The sequence below is a fragment of the Alligator sinensis genome, unplaced genomic scaffold (genome assembly GCF_000455745.1).
Source record: "Alligator sinensis unplaced genomic scaffold, ASM45574v1 scaffold108_1, whole genome shotgun sequence".
In the NCBI taxonomy this organism is placed as follows: domain Eukaryota; kingdom Metazoa; phylum Chordata; order Crocodylia; family Alligatoridae; genus Alligator; species Alligator sinensis.
In genome coordinates, this window is record NW_005842110.1 from 1728779 (window position 1) to 1745994 (window position 17216).

The 17216-nt window shown below is 44.7% G+C and overlaps 1 protein-coding gene across 3 annotated transcripts in view; it reads right to left on the bottom strand.

The window, feature by feature from the left end:
- RPAP1 (RNA polymerase II associated protein 1) overlaps positions 1-17216 on the bottom strand; it is a 51134-nt gene that overhangs the window by 8949 nt on the left and 24969 nt on the right. For 2 of the 3 annotated variants that reach the window (XM_006024610.3, XM_025205316.1), the window contains 9 exons: positions 15949-16116; positions 14355-14528; positions 10267-10401; positions 9920-10099; positions 7392-7549; positions 6171-6350; positions 4134-4332; positions 2129-2238; positions 310-505 (listed from right to left, as the gene is read on the bottom strand). In XM_006024610.3, coding sequence (XP_006024672.1) covers positions 310-505; positions 2129-2238; positions 4134-4332; positions 6171-6350; positions 7392-7549; positions 9920-10099; positions 10267-10401; positions 14355-14528; positions 15949-16116 — 1500 coding nt within the window. The remainder of the gene's footprint in view (positions 1-309; positions 506-2128; positions 2239-4133; positions 4333-6170; positions 6351-7391; positions 7550-9919; positions 10100-10266; positions 10402-14354; positions 14529-15948; positions 16117-17216) is intronic. The other variant, XM_025205315.1, reaches the window with a different exon arrangement.

Consider the following 17216-nt stretch of genomic DNA (forward strand, 5'->3'; position numbering starts at 1 on the left):
TTCCCTACAAATCAGTCCCTTGAGCAATGTGACTGTTTTTCTTACCTTGTCAAACTACTTTCAGCTGCTCATTTTTGTTTGTATAGCGTGCATCCCAGGACTAAGCATATCAGAAGCAAGATCTTGCTACTTCTGAACTTAGAGGGTTCTCCTTACCACTTTGTTTTATCTTTAGCCAAAACCCCCAACTGTTGAGCATAAACAACCCTACTAAAGTCACCCGTACAGCATACTTAGATACAGGCCCTCCCCTCCCCCACAACCAAGCTCATATTCAAGTGGAGTTCCTAGTAACAAGCCAATACTAACCTTGCTGACCAGGCTTTTGTGGATTTGGGTGATACTGTTGATGAGGAAAAGAAGAGCAGTAATGAAGGGAAAAGGTGACTTTGAGCCAGCTAAACTCATAGGGGGTTTGCCTCCAGTACAACTCAAAGACACAATGCTGCAGACAGATTCTGGTGCTGGGGAACAAGACAAGGGATTGCATAGAGCAGAACACGGCCTGTGTGAATAAAGACAGATCAGATCAACAGCACTCATTACACTGACAGCTTTCAAGGCAAATTACACATTAAAAGCTCCCACCTCAGAAACATTTGTACAATCAACTGTAGCCACAGAGCCTTTCAAGGTTTGTGAGTACACAGTCTCTAGCATCACAAAGCTCCTCAGTAGAGCAGTTAACCACTATTTCAATACAAATTAACACATGTTGACTCTAACAAATTTCAGTCTTTTGATTAACTGGTCACAAATTTCAGGAACATCAAGGAGACCAAACTCTTATACTGTGCTACTCTTATACTGTGCTCTTATTCAAAACTACTGGACCACAGATAACCAAAGAAACCAAAGCTTTTCCACACACAGGCCTAATCCAAATCACCAACATTGGCCAATAAGAACATTTAAAATGAAAATACCTATGTAAAGAGTAAAAAGCCAACCCTGCATCTAAAAGACTGGAGTGTATTAAAACATAGGAGTTTTCAGTGTCCTTTTACGCATCCATGTTGTGCAAGAAGTGTTGAAATTCAGGATTCTCTCACACTTAAAATACACCTCTGCCTGTAGGACTTTATTAAGAAAGGCTCTTTGTACATTGCCAACCATGCCAGACTGACAGGTCATGAGTACACTGAAAGATATACTCAAAGGGAATGGCTAAGCTTTGCACTTGTACAATAAAAAAGAGCAGCCAGTCACCTAACCTTCAGTAACTGTGGGTCTGGTGTATAGGTGCCCAGTAGCGTAACAAGGGGTGGGTGAGCAGGGTACCAGCACTGGGCACCAATTTAGAGGGGGCACCACTGGTCTAGCTGCAGCAGCAAGAGTCAGGGTGGGCAGGCTGTACCATGGCAGTACAAGCCAGGAATTTTGGAGTCCCTGAGGCAAATAAGATTTTCCCCCACCCACCACCAACCCCTCTCCTTCCAATCTCCAACAGAGTTTTTTCCAGGGCACAAACCTTGCTAGTTGCACCTCTGCAGGTGCCTCAGGCACAACAAGATCACAATCTTTTAAATTAAAAGCAGATACTAGGGCATGTCCTTCACTATGCTATAGCCAAGAACACAAAGGTCAGGGCAATCAAAACCACTCTCTAGTTCCTCTATTCAAAAAAGTAATGGGGAAGGAGGGCAGATCATGGTTTATGTGGACAGCAAAGGGCCACACAGTTACTACAGAGTAACTGTTCTTTCTTTAAAGGGTTGCCTACATGCATTCCACTTTGGTGATCCACAAGCAGGACACTTGAAAAAAGGAGTGGGTGCCCTTGAGTCTACTGTGGATATGTCAGTCTCCACTCTCTTGCTGGGAAGAGGCCGAGAGAAAAGCACTAAGCTGCATACACATGGAGGGACCTTCCACCGATCTAATGAAGACAGGGTTCCATCAGGAACAATATGTCCATGTCATGTCTGGTGAGTAAACACACCAAAATAAACCACCTAAGCATGCAGTGCAGCTGCAGTCTGACACACGTTAGAGGGGTCATTTTGTGAGGTTCTCAGTCACAGAACTGTTCCCCTTCCCCCATTTCTGAGCATGTCACATAGTTCAGAAATGAGACTGCAGGTAGCTTGTCAACCTGCTTAGTTCCCTGGCTTGGTATGGTTTTTACCTGAGCAGGTCCCACATGCTGTGCAAGGCTGGCTGGCTAAGGAGAGGCAGCAGCACCTCAGATGTCAAATGCTCCAATTCCTCCAAGCAATCGATTGGATTTAGTGACGGCTGCAGAAAACATGGGATGGGGGAGGGGACAAAAAAGATATGTATGGAGGCAGTCAGAAAAAGGAAAAGGAAGAGGCTGCTTCACTTGCCTTTCTTCCCTTTTGTTTAAGAGCCCTTTTCCTGCAGACACATTTTGCACAGTGATAATACTATGGATTAGAGTAGGTGTCTACAGGTAAATAAACCTCCCCCAGCTCCAGAGACATCCCCACATATTGGCCTGTCCATTAACCACAAAGAAACTAAGCGAGGCTACCTGGGTTCATAAACAAAGGCCTGGGATTACAACACAAGAAAGGGCTAATGACTGCTCTGGGAATTTTCAACAGTGTTATCCAGGATGTCAGCAGAATCAGCAGCATACAGCAAGATCAGCTAAGCCACTGAGACCAAACTAAAAAATACCATGTAGGAGCACTGCATGGAGAACTTCATACTGTAAATCTAAGGTTTTAGTGGATCCTTTCCTCACTAAGACATGCTCAAAAGTTATGAGAATATACCAAAGAGTATACTCCTTTTTATTTTGCCAGAATGCAATTTGATTCAGTCCACAAGAAGCGAGTGAAAACCCTCTCCAGAAAGAGGCTCGACTTATAATTTCAAGCTAAGCAGACATGCTGCCATTCTCAGTTCTGGATTTTAGGATAGGAATGGCCTGAGGAATTCTGGATAGCCACTATCCTAGGGTTACTACATGGGTAGATTTTTTTTTACCTTCTAATTCACACACTTTGTAAATATTTTTAACATAGTAGTAGTATGCTACTGAGGTAAAGCCACCTTTGTATCAGCACACCCCCCTCACAATATTTTTCTTTTTTGAATTTAGAATTCAAAAATCTAAAAAGTGATTGGCACCATCCAGTCTTCCTTGGATATTCACAGAAGTCCAGTAATAAATATTAGGCTTTAAGCTGCTAGAGTCACTAGTTCAAACCCAGCACCTACGTAGCACTAGATCAAAGTTGTTTCTCTCTCTTGGCTCCTTGGGGCTACTTGACAAGAGCTAGCAGTCCCCATGGAGCTGCTTGTGGGCCAGCTTCTACATCACCACAACTAGTGGTGAAGTGTGCTTATTTCGGGAAGTCTCAGAAGAGGCAGAAAGGTCTCAATTGTCAGACACACAAAATTATCCCCCACCCTCAGAGATGGTTCTTCCAGGTCAGGGCTGAGGCATGTTGGCAGGGTAGCGCAAGAAAGCTTAGGTTTGGGTGCCAATGACGCATCGATTCTGGGGATAGATGTAACATGTCAGCCTTCACTTTCATAAGCCTGACACTTTTCACCTTCAGAAAATTCTGCTTAAAGATGGCCATATACCATGCTGATCATTGGGTTCCTGTCTCTATCTGCTATCCAAAGTCCTGATAAGACAAACACGCACATTTTCACTGTTCAGACGCTTCAAAGTCAGACAGGAAAATATTCAAGAACTATATGTGGTCACTACAATCTGCAAGGGATACTGAGTATTAAGCATGCTAATTGCTTGCATTTTAGATGCTGTCCAGCCTCGATTTCAGGACTGGTAATCAGAATCCAGCTTTCAGTGCCCTGTTGGTTAGAGTTCTATCTTCTCTTGTTTCAACCGATTCAGGCTGGACATAAGGAAGAACTTCTTTACTGTCCGAGCTCCCAAGGTTTGGAATAGACTGCCACTGGAGGCGGTTCAAGCACCCACTTTGAACGCCTTCAAGACACATTTGGATGCTTATCTTGCTGGGATCCTATGATCCCTGCCGACTTCCTGCCCATGGGGCAGGGGGCTAGACTCAATGATCCTCCGTGGTCCCTTGCAGCCCAAATGTCTATGAAATCTATGAAGCTCTCACTTAGGAATTAAGAAGTTTTTGTTTTTTGTTTTTTTAGGGGTGGGGTTTCAAAGGCCTTACCTGTTGGCTGCAAACACTATAATAAACTCCTAAGTAGATGACATATGCTGTTGTAAGAGGCTGTAGAGCCTGCCAAGTTTCTAGTTGGGATATTTCCTGGAAAGATCTCCTCAGACTGGTCTCAAGCAAAGGTCGCAGGCCTGACACATGACTCCAGGTCACTGGTGGAGGCGGAATCTGCTCCCCATCTTCTGGGCCACTGTTACAATATAACAGAAGGTGAAATGGCAAAGGGGAATTTTTCTGCAAGAGTTGGATTCTTCAAACATTATGATTAAAAATACATGTTTCCACTGCATTCAGTCTCACAGAGAAAGGGCACAGAAGGATAGCCACTAGGGAAAAACATCAATTCACCAAGATACTTCAAGACAGTCCAGCCAAATTGATCTCTGGACATATACAGTCATTATATGAGCCTGTCCCTTTAGTCACAGCTTTTTTAACTGCTTCTACACACTGAGCAGATGCTTTTATGGAAACATCGGCAACGGTTTCTAAGAATTCTCTCTAACCAATTCAAAACCTGGCAGTGTATTTCAAAGGTTTTAACCCGTTACCTTGCACTTACCTACTGCATCTCACCTGCCATCCCCCAGTTTGCATAGATCAGAGTGGAGCTCCTCACTTTCTTGCAACAAAAATAATTGTGTCTTCAGCAAATTCCATTGTCTACTTCATCCTCCCAGGAGTGATAAAGATTAAGATACTGGACTCAATATTGATCCCTTGGGAAACATGTTATTAACTCTGTTCCAGTATGAGAATTAGCTACTTACTCCCACTCTGCCTTATAGAAAAGAAGGGGAAATAGACAGCAAGAGTCTGATACTTACTACAATAAGTGAGAGTGGTAAAGAATACACAGGAGCGAGGAAGAAACATTAAACTCACACAATAAACCTTACTGAAAAGTCTCAGGTGGGAGATGAATCACAGCAGAGGGGATAGTGTTAACAGGTTTGCTTTATTCGTGTTGTGGAACTTGAATATATCTTAAAGGTGTTTTATACCCAAAGAACGAGAATACTTTAAAGTGACATTGTCAAATTAGCTCTGTATACCCAATTACTTCAGCTGCAAGATGTGCTTCCCTCTATTGCTGAAAGACTGAATAGTGAAGAGATTTCTAAAATATATTTTGCTTTCCACCATTCATGCCAGGTCCTTTTGGTGCCTTGCTCAGTTCAGACAATGAAACAAGGCAGGGAAGTTTCACTCTGTTCCTGCATCCTGGGTTCCTGGTTCAGCATTGTTTTATTTGAGTCTCCACTGTTTAAAGGGAGTGATTAAACCCAATAAAGGTCCTCACACCAGCTTTTCATTCACATAAAAATCATCATGGAAAGAGGACTATTTGCACTGAGTTTTTATGATGCGGTGCAAAGGTCTTTTATTAGCTACATCTGTTTCTCCTCACTCCTCCCTCTCACATTTGTTATTTTTAAAACTGTAATTGATGACTGCCAGTGGAAATTTATTTCTGCACAAGGTGACCTTCAGGATGGAGAAGCAAGGGACAGTATCCTGGTCCGCATTGGGAAACTACTTTAGTGATGCACTTTTTATATTCAGTTGGCTTAAACACAGAAGTATCAGACAGAAGATATATTTGCTTCATTACTAATTTGGACATACATTCCCCATCACAAGTTACTGTTTCTCTCCTTTTCCATGTCACATCAAATGCTCTGGCTAACCTGCTTAAGCCTATTCTCTTGGTAGGGTGTTCTCATGCATGTGCATGTACACATACACAGAAAGCCATGAGCTCCTCAGCAGAATTACCATACCAGCTGAGGACACCCTTATGGCCAGAGATCCTGTTGTCTCCTTTGTATTTCGCACTGACAAGATGCTAAAGGAAATCCCTAGGAAATATGATTGCTAAGAGGACACTGTCACTGTTTGAACATAAACTATACAAAATGAAAGAGGACAAAAGAAAGGAGAGATAGAATAAAGGAGAAACAACATCAGTGTTTCCAAGAGGACACCGAGACAATGCAAGAGGATGACAGAAACGGTAGGGTCTACCTGTTTAGCTGGGCCTGCAGCTCTGCTGTGCAGCTTGCTGTCTGAGTCACGTGGGTAAGCAGAGTGATCACAGCTGCTGCTCGCTGGATGGAAAGCTGAAACATGGGGCTGTTTTCCTGGGAACTGCTTTGTAGGTGAGGTAGGGACTGGAGAATCCTCACCAACATGGGATAGAGATCCCTGCAGGTGGTGACAGAAGAAATGAAAGGGTAAACGGGAGAACAACAGAACAAAGTGGAACACTGTCCCAAGCTCTGCAGATTGAGACCCACCCCTCTATTAGCTCAAGGTACTTCCAAGACTGAAGTGGATGGTGTCCTAATAAAACAAAGTTTTTGCGTCACATCCATTGCTTTGGTATTTAAGGAGCTAAATAGTACAGGCGATCCTCGCCATTCGTGGGGGATACGTTCTTGTATCCCCTGATAATAGCAAAATCCGCAAATAAGGCATTGTGTTCATTAACGCCATCTACGTTCGTGAACTCAGTGCCCACAGCAGCTGGGGAGGGGGCATTCTGTCTGCACTGCTTTTAGTGTGCATGCTGCTGCTTGATGGACCACTGCAAGCTCTCTCTCAAGGCTGCAGAGGCTTATACCTGGGTGCGTTACAAAAACCATGCTGCCAAATGTCATGATTGCAATGGATCACTCAGATTACAGAAAGAATCTGCATCCAGCAATGAAAAAGGGAACTAAACAGGGAAAACTCAAGGAATAATCTGGAGACTTTAAAATGTGGCTATTGCAGAATCACAACCAATACCAATTAAGCACTAGACAGGAAAATCTGATAGGGCTGTCAGAGCAGCAGATAGTATGTTCCAATTGTTAAATGCGAATGAGCCAAGAACAATTCAAATGTAACAAAACCCTTCAACTGTAAACCTGGATGAAGCAGTGTTAAAGGTGGAGCAGCTTCGTTACATTTGAATCATTCTTAGCTCATTCACACGAAAATTAGAAGCTGCAGATCTTTTTGAAAGAGTTTCAAATGTACTTGTGTTCACACCTAGACAAGCAGCAACAGGATGCTAATAATTAAATAAGGAATATCACAGAAGGTCAGAAAAAATTAAGGACACAACATGCAAGTCTCTGGATGCTGAGGTTTCACTGGATCATGAGGAAGGGAAACTCCACAAATCCCTGCTTTTACCCCTCACAAAAAGAAGTTCACTGTCTTTGTTAAAAGGACACCCCATTTGGGTTTGGCCCATACCTGTAAAGATCACAAGCCTGACCGTATCCAGCAGCCACTGCCCATAGCCGAAAAGCCTCAGTGCTAAGCCTGATGGCTTCTTCTCTCTGCAGAGGAAGGTCTTGAGGATCCTCAGCTATAAAACGGCTCAGACGACTTTTTAGCTCAAATTTATTAAGCTGCAAAGAATAAGCAGACAATGAAGTAAACAATTCTTGAGACTTGGATCACAAGAGCCTCATAGTCCTATTCAGCCCAGTCTAAACTTCCCTCAAAATCACTGTAACATTCATATCTAAATCCTTCTTTTGTTCAATATTAAGGTTCCATTTCCAAAGAATCAATACACGATAAATGGACGCTAGGATCATATCGCTAGGGGTAACTGGAAGCAACCGACTGTCAGACTCTTAACAGTCTATAGCAGTGGTCTCGAACCATTTTAAGTAGATCACCTTTAGCATTTAAAAGCAACCCAAGATCTACTGTGTGCCAACCCCTCCTCCACAACCCAGCAGGTAAACCTGTGGGGAGGGAAGGGGGGGGCAGATCAAGGCAGAGGGAGAAAAAATTATTTGGGGGTGCACCTCCACAGCAGGTTAAGTCCCACCAGGCCAGAGCCCACTCAGCTTGCCCCTGCTCCTGCCTCTGCAGCACTGTCCCTCACCGCGGGGGCCTCCATCTCGCCCCTGCCCCTTCCCTCCCCTCCCCTCCCCCACAGACTGATCTGCTAGGCTGGAGCATGCACATGCATGCATGAGGGCACTCAGCCCCGCACCCCAGCCTTGGATTGACTCCAAGAGGCTCCGAGATCTACCACAAGAGCTCCAAGATCTACCAGTGGATCAAGATCCACTAACTGGTGACTACTGGTCCACAGCAACTGGTTATTCTTTTATTTTTTTAATTTTTTTTTAACCCGTTCATAAGTCAACCTTGAATACAAAGTGAACTATTTTTTTTTGTACTGAGTGGCTATCAGTACATTTTAGTTTTTTTTACCATAGAAAAGTAGCTCTGGAAGGCATCTCAGGCGGTCATCTACTTCAATCCCCTGCTTGAAGGAAACCATCTGTATCTAAGCCTCTCTTAAAAATGTCAGGAACAACCCTCACACACACAACTACCAGACAGTGTTGAAAATATCAAAATCACCTTTTACTTGCCACAGATAAAGCAAGGGGATGAGGGCACTATCAATACCCTGCCACTGAAAGGAGGAAGTAGCTTGTTAAAACATGCTCAAGACATGCAAGGAATAGGCTGATATCCCCTGCTACAGAAGTAGGCAAAAACGATCCACAGTCCATGCTGATCTGACCATGGGGTAAAATTCCTTCCTGATTTCAAATGTGGTAATCAGTCTGACCATAAACAATGCCCTCTAGCCAGGAAATGGAATGCTTCACATCCGCTCAGCTACTTTACTGGATGATGGAATTCCACTTTCTTTAGAAATGTTCTGGTTTAGTGAACAGTAAGGTTTCCTCAGCCTTCACAGACTCTGAGGATAAGTTACTCCCTTTAACTACTGGATATTTGTGCTTAAACAGAAAAGGTCTAAGGTGTGGGAAAAAGGAAGCAAATCTTCTAGGGGAAGGACATGTTATATTCTGTATATCATGACTATTTCTTTGTGATACATGGACATGCTGTAGAGCATTTAAATTCAAGTTCATACAGAGCAATGTGAAAATGAATGTACTAATGTATCAAGCCACCGATTTTTAAGTGACCTCTGCAGATCACGGGACAAAGCATGACATTTTGAATGCTAAGACTTTTCATGCTGTTTTCATGGCTTGATGGTCTGACACCTAAATGTTTGCAACATGCCACACTAGGATGCTCCAAGTAACAGGACTGACACTAGAGTAGATGAGCATGGGATACAGTGAGAGCTCTGAAAAGAGCTAGCCTGCAGAGTTTAGATTTGTACATGCTTGAGAATACATGGATACACACACACCATTATTAGTCCATTACTCACATACATAATACTTCATTTTATTGCATACAGGTTAGAGTTCTCTTGCTGAAAAGGGCAATTTCCTCGATGGCGATTTATTAGGTGCTATTAAAAATGCTACATTCAAAACAGTTGGAGGACACAGAGATGGAGTCTTACTCTGCTCCTATTTGAAATGCTTTTCTGTCACTGCAGTGACATGGTAGTGATGTTGTCTGTGTCTCCCCTGCTCTTCTGTGGTTTGTTCTCACAACATAGCTGTGGAGTTGAAAAGGCCAATTTTTTAGCCTCTTGGGATAAGTGATCACAGAGAACTGGATTCAATGGCCCGTGAGGACCTTTTCAGTCCTAGGTTCCTGGAGCCATTATTCCTCTTCATTGTGAAGTTGGATCTGAATCAGCCTGCTAGAAACAACTCTATCTACCCCCAAGCTTTGGTGAAGTTTAGATCCAATTCTGCAGTTTAGATTCATGGCTAATTCTTCCTCTACCTTTGTGCAGAAAAGCAGGCACAAAGAACTAGGGCTTCTGCCTGTGTCCCTTGTGGCCACAAAAGCAATGCCAAGTCACAATCACTTACCAGTCTGGCTGTTGCATCCCTGCCTCCAGATGCCAGGACTCTAATGAACTTCATGGCAGTGGCGCAAGCTACTCCATGAAGGCTGATAAGCAGCTGCCCTGGTTCAGCCACCTGGGGATCCCACCGGGTAGGGAGAAACTCTCTAACAATGGTCTCAATCAGCCGAGGACAGTCCAAAAGCTGCAGAAAACAGCAAATAGCAGAGACAACCACTTAGTCGGGGAAGCAGTTCAAGCAATCAGATGGTTAGCAGAAGCGAACATATCACAAGTATATTGAAAGTCTCCCTCTCCTCTCTCCATTTCTTGCTCCTTCCTCTGTGAGCCCCTGCACAGCTGGACTGTTACCTGAATGCATGCTTCAGAGGAGTGCCTTGCTACATGGGTGAGAATATCCAGAATGTCCAGCACCACTGAGGGGACGGGTCGCACTACCTCAAGGATGTACCTCAGCCGGTGAAGGATTCGGGTCTTCAAAAGTCCCTGGAAGACAAAGGGGAAAAAAAAAGCCTCTTTATACTCCTAACACTTACTCTGGACAAACTGTTTCTCCTGAAGCCATTGGGAGGTGGGGGGAAATCCTTTTTCGTTTTTGAGGAAAAGGATTTTAAATCACCTTTTAGAGTCACCAGCATGGAGGCAAACAAGTTAAAAAAAAAAAAAAAAACTGTGGCTAAGGGCCCTGCCACATGTTCAAATTAAAGGTGATTATAAATCAGGTATACAGTTGTTGCATGTTTTCAAGCACTAACTTTGTAGCTAGTTGCCTTGTTTTATAACTGGATGGACATTTTTATAGAATGGTAATTACTTTGTACATGTCGCTGGTCTAAATTTATTGTGTAATTAACCAGTTAATTGTGTAATATATGTACTGTTTGGCAGACTCCAATCTTCCATTCTGGTTCAGATCAGTTTAAAGGAAAACCAAACCCTCCTGCTTCAGGACACCACTGAGCAATGAGGAATAGGAAAAAACTTTCCCCATAACAGACAGATATGAAACGATGTGCCTGAAAAGGTTCTAGCATCTCTTCCTGAACCATAAAGGACCAGTAACTGGTCCAGTTAGCCCAGTACATGGTCTCTATCAGTGGCTGGTATCAGATGTCACAGGCAAATGAAAGAAGCAGAGAATGGACAATTACCTCCTTTTTGTAGGTACAAAAATGGAGACACAGACAGAGATGAGGTGCCTTTTTCAGGGATGAACAGTAGGAAGACAGTCAGTGGCAGAGCCAGGAAGCAAAGTTCAATTTACAGGAATAGGTTCATTCATTTCTGGATACTGATATTAGGAATTTCCTATTTATTTCTTGGAGTATATTAAAATCTTGGTACAGTAATTTGTTCTGGCATTTAATAAAAACACATACAATAAGAATAGGAAGATCCAACTCTTAAATGTTAAAGAGTTGACTAAAAAAAGCCCCTTAACTTCCACATGAAGCAGTATCTTTTGCTTTCTCCTCACACAGGAATACAGCCCTTATGGTTTGGATTTTTTTGTTTGTTTACAGACCTGCTAAACCATTAAACACTCTGTTACTGTAGCAGGAGACCTGGCGTTATGTTACACAGATGGCCAGGATCACAGCAGCACCAGAGCTGTTCTAGGAATTAATGTGCATTTTAGATACATCAAAGTATCCAGAAAGAGGTTTCACAAATCAAATGTGTCATTACATGTTGCAATTCGGCAGCCTGTGAAATGGGCATCTAGCTCATTAAAGATCAGAACTGCCTAGTGCAGATCTTTTCTCAAAAGCCTCTGCCAGTCAGTGCCACAATCCCAGGCTTGGCTGAGTTCAGCGTGTTTTTAAAAAATTGCTTTGCTCCTGCCAAACACCCTTGGTTATCCACTTGTATCAGCCAAAAAACAGGTGTTGACTGGATGTTTACACAGCAGGACATTAGAGAACTTTATCCTAAGTCTCCCCTGACCTCAGGCTACTCACAATGAAAGATTCAAAACCAAAGAAGTGTATTTCGGGGATCTGGCTATTATACTGACCTGCAAGTTTAGCTTCCTGAATTCTAAACCAGAAGATGATTTCTCCTCAGCTTTGATCCCAGGTTCTATTATTACTGTATTTCAGGGGTGGGCAATTATTTGGGCCCACAGGCTACATAGGGAGTTTTGCTGGGCTGGGTCAGCACCCTGTTTTCCCCCTGCAACAGCTCACCAAAACTCCCTATGTGGGATGGGGCCACAGGTGGGCAGGGAGCAGTGTTCAGGAGTGGGATGAGCAGGCAGGCCAGTACCACGAGGTAGGGTCATAGGGTGGTGACAGCTCAGGCAGAGCTGTAATCCACTGCCTGCGCGCTCCTGCAACAGGTGCGGGTTCCATGGGCAGGGTCATGCGGGGAGCAGATCATGGTTTTGCCCTGGCCCCTCACTGTCACCACCCCAAGATCCCAGCCCCAGATGCAGCTCCCTGCCTGGCCTGCTGCCCACCTGGCTGTGCACCCTGCCTACATGGGTCCAGGCTAGTCTTCATGGGATCACAGGGAGGTGACAGCACAGGGCCAGGCCAGAGCCACAATTTGATCCTTGCAAGTCCCTGCCTACAAAACCAGGGTTCTACCCAAGCCTTGGCCCCACAATGTCACCGCACTGCAATCCCAGGGGTGTTATCTGCCCACAGGCTGGGAGCTTTGTGGGCAGATACGCCAAGGCAGACGGGATGGGGCCACAGGTGGGCAGGGAGCTGTGTCCAGGGCCAGAGTCACGATCTTGGGATGGTGACAGCACAGCACCAGGCCCAGGGCAAAGTAGTGATCTGCTCCTGGCACACCCCTACCCACAGAACCTGTGCCCATCACAGGGGCACATGGGCAGTGGATCGCAGCTCTGCCCCAGGCCCCATCCCCACGCTGTCACTGCGCCAAAATCCCAGGGTCTCCCTGGCACCTCACATCTCGCTCCTGAATGCTGCTCCCTGGCCACTTGCAACCCCATCCCAGCCACCCAGCTGAGTGCTCCGCCCATGTGGGCTCCCTCCGCAGCGCTGGGTGCAGGGCAGATGGGCCAGGGTGCCTCCCGCATTGCCTGCCGCCTCTGCCTCTTGTTCCCCACCATGTTGCTCCCCTGCTGCCTACCTCCTGCACCTCCATATCTATCCCCTACCACTTGCCCCCCACGTCCTCTGCCCCCCCCATACCTGACCCTGACCTCTACTGCCTGCTCTTCCCCAGTGCCTGTCCCACCTTCCACCTGCCCCCCAATGGTTGTGCCTGCCCTGCCTTACCACCCGTCTCTCCCCCACTTGCCTGTGCCTGACCTTGGCCATCTGTTCTCACCTGTGCCTGACCCCTACTTCCTGCACCCCCCGCTCCTGCTACTTACCTTCCACTTCTCTGCTCTGGTTCCAGGGCAGCTAGCAGCAGTTGCCCTGGCCTAGCCCAGTTGGGCAGAAGCAGTAGCAGCAGCTCTGGGCCCAGCCAGGTCAAGGCTGGAGGGGCCAAAGCTGGAGCTGGAACAGAAAATACATGGGGGGAGGAAGGATAGGGACAGCGAGCACTGTTTCCTCTGTGCTCTGCCCAAGCCACACAGGCAGGTCACCCCTACATGCCACCCACACAAGCCATCCCACCTGCCCTGGGCCTGTACTTGAATCTAAAGACAAGCTTTTGTACCCCATGTTGTGGGAAAGAGGGGCCCTCATCTTGGATTCAAGTAAATATGGTAAACATTTGGGTTACACTGCAATTAGGAACCTATGTGACCACAGCAAACAAAATGGTTGTGCTAGTATCACTTGGAAAGATCACTTTAAAATAACAAAACTGACTGTATTCTTAGGTCTCAACTTGGAGATAAAGCAAAGCAAATGGCAATACACATTGACATTGTAGGGATTTAACTGCAAAATGCAAATATAAAGAGGAAAGTGGGTGGTTTCAACTTAGGTGATATGCAGCATCAGTAAAGATGACACCTTGGTCACTGATGCTGCACAAACACCCACTAGAATGCACTGTACCAATCCAGCTATGTAGAGCTTGCTCTAGCTTCAATTCCCTGCATACACATACACACCCTCTCTTGTGAAGATCTCTAACCATTAGAGGATGCGTATACTGCCATTCTGAATACAAAGTGAATGAGCCTAACCCACTCAAGTCTGTATGCAACATTTTAGAAAATCTGAAGGGAAAAGAAAAAGAAAATTCAGAGATGCACTTGTCTCTATTTCCTACACTCTGGTTCAAGAACATTGTATGACATATTAGTCATCAATCAAACCACAACCTTAACAGGAAAAACTACTTCTCCAATAACGAATGGCAGCAACACAACACCAAAAAGCCAGCGCATAGTTCTGACCACTTGTTAAAAATATCCTACTTGGTAAAAGCTTTAACAGGACACATAGCCTTACTATACAGCAAATGTTTCTCTGGAGAGATTCTGGCCAGAGCTTTGGCTTTACCTTTATGACATCATACTGGGCCACGTCTGGATCTGGTTTGTTTTCATTATTTGACTTTTTTCCTGGACTCTTTTCCATCATTTCTTCTTCTTCCTCCTCCTCTTCCTCCTCATTAGGGATGAAGGGAAACACAGCCATCCCCTGGTACCATGAGAAAGTCCAGTCAAGGTACTTCTGTTAAGAAAAGAAAAGCAGCTGTAATAGATTTTGAGGAAGAAAGGCTGGAAAAGGGAAATATTTTTAAAAGTGCTTTGAAATACAAACCAACTGACCCAAAAATAGGAACAAGAAATTGCGGCATGTTTACAAAGCTCACATCTCAGATGAGAGGACCTAGTGATGCCACCCACTGAAATAAAAGCATTTTAAATAAGGAGCAAGAGAGTGATTAATTGCTTGTCTAGTGATTGAGCACAGGAAGTCAGTTTTCTTGGTCCTATTCTTGTCTGTCACAGTGTTGACCATCGGTAGGTGACCTAAAATAGCACTGTTAATAATCATTACTAAATGGGCTCTTTAATGTTTTTTGTTGACTTTTTGAACCTCTCAAGGTGGGCAATGAAAACACTAGAGAGTTTTCATCTCAGGTTCTAAACAACGCTGCTATATTCGGTCTTCCAGCACTGCACGGAAAGTGTTACATCCACACCAAAAAATGTGGGTTTTTTTCCAAATGAAAACTGAGTTTGAGGCTTGTACTACTTGATGATTTCTACCCTTTTGATTTCTATGACTTAGTTGGTCAGTCAGTCAGTCAAACGACATTAATTGCTGGTCTCACAAGGTGATGACTGAGCTGGGTACTTGTTTGTAAGTGCTTGAAAAACCTTGGGTGAAAGTCACTATAGCACAAACTATTAACAGGCGCAAAAAAAGTAATGGGGAAAAAGATAAAGTTCAAAGGTCGATGACATGGTTACAAATGAGAGGAGGTCTGGAGAGTGGAGACTTCAGGAAATTGGTATTCCATTCTCCTTACATTTAGGAGTCAAAAAGTTCTAGATAAAGGAAAACATAACCGAGACCCCAGAAAAAATGTGTGTAAGGATAACAGAAACTGACCCAAAAGCATGAAGAGGGAACTAGAGAAAATGGAGGGAGGAAAGGATCTAGTACGCCAACTGTGCTGGGATAAGGCACAATGGGGAAGGCATACGGCTGCCAATCCACAGGCTGGAACAGTAGCAACACAATAAAAAGTTGGATGCCACTGAATTCACAAGTCAAATTTAAATAAAATTAATACAAATAATCTGGCTAAATAGGGGGTATGAATTATATGGACTGTGCAATTGCCAAGAATGGAGACTCTCAGTAGTCTTGAGCTAAATGTAAGGATAGGTAGAAATAGTCTGAACGCTAGGAAAACATTTTGTCCAATGAAATCTATTAGATAGAGAAAAAGACTCCCATGGGAGAGCAGAAGCTCTTCTGCTTACAGTTGGGCTGAACAAAGTATGAAAACAGTACTGTGTTGGTGTTAATGCTTGGTTGACCACCAAAACCTGGTCCAAGTGACTTACTTGGTCTTTTCTTTGCAATTCCCACACCCAAGTCAGAATCAATCCAGCATGGAAATCTCTTTCTCTCTCACCTCATCATCAGGAGACACCAGCAGTGCATGGAGGGCATGGATGGAAGCTGCAATTACATTATCCACTGGGTCATCCAAGGAGAAGCGCAGCAAGAAGAGGAATCCAGCATCAAGCAGCAAGCGCAGAACACTACCTTTCAGGGAGGAGACAAACTCCCCTGCCTTGGCCTGAAAGACATGCCATCCACCTTCTCAGTGTCAAGGATAATAAGACATGTAAGGTACATGGAAACACACCTTAAATTGCTACTTATATTAGAAGTACAGGAAGCAGAGGCAATCCGAGCAGGGTGCAGGGCCTAAGGGCAAATCAGCTCATGCAGAGCCCTGCCTCCACTCCAGTCATGGACCTGAAGAAGCTGTTGTTGCCAACGGCGCGGGGGGATGACGACATGGACAACCAAGCAGTTGAATGCACCGCTGCTGCTCCGCCTAGCTCCACGGGGCCCCCCAAAGCGTGGGGCCTGGAGAGGTCGCCCTGATTCACCACCCCCCCAGGGATGGCCCTGACAGGAAGAGTAAGAAAATGCTTCATCTTTTATTTCTTATTCCTTTCCCTTCATTTTGGTAGGTGAACAACTCCTTTTTCCTCACCCCAAAGAACAAATCTTTTGGTTGAGTGTAAACAAGGGGAAAACTATCTTCAAATTGACTCTCTACTGGTACATGAGCATCAAGAGATTTACAGTCATTTTAAATCTTTCGTAAGATCTAGAAGAGGAAGCAAATAGCATCATAATGACATTCACAAATGATGCAAATTCTGGACCTACCATCTGCTGACCCAACCAGCCCAACATCATTATATTATAACTTCTGTGCGTCATGCACTGTAGGAGGAAACATGAGCACTTTCCCTAGAAATCAGGTAGGCAGGTGTGCTGCTTTCCATTAAAGCAGACATTCATTTCGCCTTCTGGTGCTGGCAATGTTGCTTTACGAGTAGGATGGTTCATTCTCACCTCCCACAGAACAAGCATGTCACCGGGTTGGCTCAGGCAACAGAAGTGAAAGGGTCAGCACATCAACAACAGGTTTTTTTTCACACACTGACAACAAAACAGCTTAATGCAGATGAAGCTCTGGACCCACCTCCCTTCCCCCAACCCCCCCCAAGTAGGAAATATGACCCTACTAAACAGCCCTTTTGAACAACTTCTGAAGATACTTGATGCTCAGTTCTCCCATAGTCAAGCTCTCCTGAGCTTCAGGTCTGGTCCAGTCCCCACGGTGGTTAGAGCAGCCATGCATCCACAGCCACCCAGTTG